Genomic DNA, 6000 nt, shown 5'->3' with positions numbered 1-6000 from the left:
GGCTATAGGCCGAGGTGGCCCGCACTGCGATGTTTCCCCTTTTCTGAAAACAATTTTCAAATAAAGGGCAAAATCGTCTTTTCACAATTCAGCGACACCCTTAGGGTTAGCATGACAGAAACACTACAGTACGGGATAAGAATGGGCTACCTGTTCAGGTGCAGGTTCATCTGCATAGCCTTTTCTTATCTAACTGATGAGTTTCTATTATCCTAACATAGACTCGGGTAACTAGAACGGTTATCTCTGTCAGAAAACATGCGAAATGCTGATTAACCTTTCACTCGACCTAACCAAACACTAGATAATGGTTAGGAGGAATTCTAGATTTCAAATCTAGAGTCAAAACACGAGTTTGGCTAATTCAGTGAAAATTCAGTGTCACAATACAGAACAACTGTAAAAGCAATCCACACAAATGAGATTTGACTATCTTTGTCAAGTTCTCAAAACAAAGCCGAATGCTAAAACATTGGCACGTGCTTGTTTGTCTAGGGTAGGATTTGCATGCCAAAATACCCCGGATTAACAACTTGTTAAAACACGTACACTCGATAATAACAAACACCTTGTCTATTATTTACCTGCTGCGTGTTATCTTTCCGCACCGGTTTGCCATGCGGGTCGAGCCTGATCCTTAGGCCGAATAATATTAGGGTTCAACGCCCTAATCATCGAGCACAAGGTTCAACACCCTAATCAACACTCACAGGGTCCAACGCCCTATTCAGTGAGAGCGTCCATTGAATTTCAGTTTTTCGGTCTTTTCCCTAAACTCACGGTGAGTTAGAGTGGAATAATAACCGAACGCAAAACGACTGGAATTCGACCCTTTTGTAATTTGTATTTATTGCTTTCGAGAGCATTCTAAGGATTTTATTTTGTACATTTATTCTGTAAGAATTCCAGTCGGTGAGCGAACGGTCCGAGAGTCGAATTAATCGAATCGGTCTAATGCTTGCCCAGATACAAGTAAATCCAAGAACTCGCGGTTCTGGTTCACACAGGGATTCAACCTCCATGGTTCGATGAACTGTAACGCAAGATTGCGAACCAACTCCCCGACATACGGGTTTACTTCTCTCTTGGCTTCTCAACCGATATCGTTTGGTTCACCGGATCTCCGGTGTCAAAACGTGCGAGCCGAGTGCAGCTTAATTCATGCGGTAAATCATAAAACATGCAAGCCTAGCAAACCAGAGTACCGAAAGGGCGTGCGGGATATAGGCCCGCACGTAACATGAACCCCCGAACACGGATTTTCCGGTTCCGCACAGATCAATGCCTTAACAACAAACTAGGTGTTCCATACCCCTAGACCCAGGGTAACTTATCCGCCCTCGACCTTCGGGTCGTAAAATGATATGTGGCGACTCCTTCTCTCACGCGTGTCCGTCACGCGTCCCCACAGGAAGGTGGACACCCCAAGCCGCGCGATCCAAAAGCGCGCAATGCGGGCCCCGACGAGAGTCCACATTCGGGTCCGTACAGGGGAAATGGAGTTCAATGAGAAAACTTATGGATTTGTTTGCATACTGCTGCAATTCGGGATAAGGTCCTGCTACCACGAACACCTGGAAATCATCATAATCAGAGTGGTTTTAGCGTAAGCACACCGGCTTCGCTTTGTAATTATGCTTAAGTAGTAACTATTGTATACATTCAGGAGGGCCATGAGGAGGCTGACAATATGATATCTTTTCTTAGGGTGACGGTTCAAGTCATGTGCAGCTATATCACCCTTCCCCTCTATGCCCTTGTAACTCAGGTATATGATCATTCCTCCTCATTTTTAAGTGGAATTACAAGAAGTCCTCGAGACATTGACTGAACATTAGATAATTCTCCATTGTACGCATCGAATTGCCTTTTGATTAACGATAATTTTTGCTGGTAACAGATGGGGTCACATTTCAAAAGCGCGGTGCTAGTGCAGCAAACCGCGAATGCCATAAAACAATGGCATGCAGAAGTGAGGCAGAAGAGGAAGAAACAGCCCCAGCATGAATCCTCCACATCCTCCACACACGATACCCACGACTCATCCTGGTCGACTTCTTCTCACTATGGCCGAGATCACAACAATTCATCGTAGTTTACACGGACCCCGAATGACAACATCAGTGACCTTGACGACCGGAGTACTGGTCACAATGTCTCTTACCATCATAGGGTCCCGACGTTTGGCGAGATCGTCTCTGACTCGGACCAGACCGGCAGTGATGGTGCTCATCATGAGATTACCCAACCTTCCCGAGAGGCCGATCATGTCGTGCAAATTGCATAGCTCCCGAAATGTATGCGAGAAATTTTGAATGGAGCTATACAACAATTCATAAAGTATGACAAAAAAGAAAAATTGCTTGACCCATGTTGCTTCGGCCCACTGGGCCTGGTTCAAAACCCATTATATGGTTGAGGCGTCCTAAGAGACCGGTAGAATTGAACCATGTTCCTTGGTGACTTGGTCAATTCAGTTGTGCATTCGTGCTTCTCATTATTTTCAGTGTGTACTATGATATCTGAAATTCCAACATGCCCCGACTGATCTAGCTCTGGCTCGATTGGTCCACTAAGGAATAAAATTCTCCTAATAAAAAATTTTCTTTTCAGTATGAACCATGATATTTGGAAGTCCAATTAAGCTCAGACTAATTCAGTCGAACCGAGTTAGGCCACTGAGGTGTAAAGCTCTCCCGGCGTGACTTTTCTATATTCACAAGAACTCGAACCTGAAACCTAACAGCGAATCAAGCGCTGAACCACTTGAACCAACTCACGTTGATAATAAAAAGTTTTTTTCATTTACAAGACTCTGATTGAAACCTTGCTAATTCTCCTCATAATTAGAACATTATGAACGGCCGAAAACGTTCTAATTTACCTTTTTCCTATATATATATATAGATGTTCAACCACAACAAATATTGGGGACAACGAAAAAGAAAATAGTCCCTTTGTTTATCAAAGAATGGAAATTTTTTGTTAACGAGCGACGGACAGGAAACATGAAGAGATCTAATCGACATGTCTGTGATAGGAAGTGGGACTTCTCTGTTTTCGTTTTGTCTTTTGGGTCTATTTTCAGAGCAAACATGAGGCACTATTGGGCTCTAGCACGCTCTGGCCCAAGTGGGCCCATTGATGGGAATCGCCCACTTAGACCACCACAAAATACAATTAAAGTCCCACTTCCTCCCAAATTCCTTCTCCTCTAAATCCCATATTAATTAAGCAAATTGCACCTTAGTTATGACTACGCACCTAATACCAATCATGCATGCTGACATGATCCGACCGATCTATATAATTCGAGTTATTACCGACAGTCGGTATATTGAAGTCAGATCTTCTCTTGGACATGGTTTTTAAATTCGCGAATCAATTTGTAGATTCATATGAATTACGTATCTACAGGGTGGAACTGAATGGATTCAATGCAAATTCGGTGTTGAAGGTTAGTTCTGGAGACTCTTGAACTACCTCATCGAATTTGGTAAATTCATGAGTCGGATCGAATCTACCTTGAGTTTGGTTAAAGGAAAAATTTGAACAATTTTGTCCATCCCAGTCCAATTAGTTATCAGGCCCTCACAAAATTCTCCAATTATGAGATAAGAATTGTTTTGCTTTTCGTTTCGTCAAAATTAAAACCCTAAAAATAATTAAAATAGAAACCTATGACAGTTCTCTTCCGTTGGGAAGGATCTTCGTACTCAGACTCATTGATGACTTAAAAATAGTGACAGCTATGGTATATATATCTATAATTTTTAAATTTATATTTACGTGGTTTGTGAATTCATGAATTTACGATTGAGTTTAAGCATCGAATTCATCGGAGGCTTTTGGAATGCTCTCTTTCTTCGCCGAGTACCAATTAAGCCGGGGATCGGGGGTCATGTTGTGTTCTTTTCGTCGATAATGATCTTGGAGCACAATCTTAGCCCCCTTATCCTAAGATCTCTCGTCCATCATTGTGTCTCGAGGGAGACATTATCCACTTCAAAATGATGATTAATTATGCGTGACCTTTACTTTTCAAAAAAAAAATTCAGATATTGCATGACTTAAACCAGTTGCTAATATTTTAATAATTATTAATCAAAAGAAACCTAATAAAGTTGTTTTGATGGTCGGATGGCGTAATTATATCTTAATAAAGTTTTGAGTTCGAGTTACCTTAAAGTCATACTGAAGAGTACTTTCTATTCATCACCTGCATAACTTAATTATTCAGTCAAATTTATATGTCTCATGAAATTGTAGGATATTTACGTGAATTATAAATATTAGTTTGAGCAAAATCTGAATACTCTCAAGATATTGAAAAGTATATTAATAGGAGTTTTAACTGTTTTAACTGTAGTACTGATACATATGCATGCATGCCAACAGGTTTGCAAGTTGGCCTAATAATGCCGATGCCTCATGTCTCCTTGTCTGGACACACTTGAGGGGCCAAATTAATTTCTCGCTGCAACCGAAAAAAAAAAAAGGCCCCTATTGCGACCTTTTCTGCCGACACTTAGCAAAATGGTGCTAAAAGTTCTATAAAATGAACTTTAGGCAACATTTGGAAAAAGCGACGTCATAGATCATCCCTATGACGACGCTTTCGAAAGCATCGCCGAGAAACCTATGGGAATTTTAAACTTTTTTGTTTTTTTAATAAGAAATACCTAAGGCAACACTTGGTTGTCCTACGTCGACGCTTTTAAGAAATGCCAGCAACGGTTCCTTTGGCCGACTCTTTTTTTAACGACGGCCAAGGGGCCCCTAGGGCGACTCTTAGAAGCACCGCCTAAGGTATCCTTGGCTAACTCTTTCTGAAGTGTTGACAAAGATATCCTAGGGCACTCATATGCTAACGTTTTTTATGGGTCGTGGCTACTAACAACAAGCAGTCAACTTATTAACAGCTTGTTGTCAGAAGGTAGCTGTTATAATGAAAGTGCATTCCTTCACCAAGGGGTCTCTTGGGCGACGCTTTTGGAAGCGTCGGACCAAGGGGTACTATGGGCAACTCATACAAGCGTCACATAAAGTCTTGAATAAAAAAAAATTAAATGCTAGGAGGGAAAGTTCTCGCCCATTGCCCAGTCAAAATTTCAAAATCCAAATTAAATCTTTTTTTTTCCTTTATCTTTCTCACTTTTCCTTTCCTTCTATCCTTTCTCTATAATATTACTTTCTTTTTATTTGCTCTACCTCTGATCAGATTAAAAGGAAAAAAGGGAAATGAAAGGTTAGCTTCGCCAACAACCCCCTTTCATCGAAGTTGTAGTTGTCCGGCATCACTATTGACACCAAGAACGAGGATAATTGCTGCCCGTCCTTCTTCGATGCCCCATCCGTCATGGCCAGTATCGACACCAATGGGATGGCCATCGAGGAAGTTAGGGGCCACTAGCTCATGGCAAGGGAGGAGGAATCGACGACGTGCGATGATATGGTAGAGTGGGGGTTCCTAGTGAGTAGTGACTCCTCTCTTTAAAGCTCGCATGGTGGCTCTTCCCCTTAAAGCTCGCCCTGGTGGCTTCTCCTTACAGCCCTAAGTTCACCTCGGTGGCTCCTCTCTACAACCTCGAGCTTGCCTTGGTCGCTCCTCACCCTAAAACTCCTCTTCTTCGACATTGTTTAGCGGCTCTCGAATCTCAATTGCTAAGTGTCCCTTTCCTCTTTCTCTTTCATTTAGTATCTGTATATTCGCCTCTTTGAGGAGAAAAACAATGGAAGAGTAGCGGGTTTATCATCTTCATCTTTGTCTTCTATGTGTCTTCATCTTCGTCTTTATGTTAACAGGTTATCAACTTATTATCAACAGTAAATTGTTTACCACTGACAAGAAGTTAACGTCTTGGTGTCTATCTTTTTGTTTTTTTTTTTAATTTCGACTAGCCTTGGCCGACGCTTTTTTAAAAGCATCGGCCAAGCCTTTTTTTAAAAAAAAAATTAATAGCCCTAAGCCGATGTTTTCAAGAGTGTAGGCTTAGGCTA

General features: G+C 41.6%; 1 protein-coding gene across 1 annotated transcript; it reads left to right on the top strand.

Annotated features, from left to right (window-relative positions):
- Positions 1–1404: 1404 nt before the first annotated feature.
- Positions 1405–2507, top strand: LOC116201507 (MLO-like protein 9). The gene is made up of 3 exons (XM_031532770.1): positions 1405–1606; positions 1708–1768; positions 1901–2507. Exons 1-3 carry the CDS (start codon positions 1452–1454, stop codon positions 2093–2095), a joined length of 411 nt encoding a protein of 136 aa, XP_031388630.1. The 5' UTR covers positions 1405–1451; the 3' UTR covers positions 2096–2507.
- Positions 2508–6000: the final 3493 nt, after the last annotated feature.

Source organism: Punica granatum, chromosome 3 (genome assembly GCF_007655135.1).
Source record: "Punica granatum isolate Tunisia-2019 chromosome 3, ASM765513v2, whole genome shotgun sequence".
NCBI classification, from domain to species: domain Eukaryota; kingdom Viridiplantae; phylum Streptophyta; class Magnoliopsida; order Myrtales; family Lythraceae; genus Punica; species Punica granatum.
The sequence above is the reverse complement of the archived record's forward strand: the minus strand, read 5'-3'. Positions and strand labels throughout refer to the sequence as shown.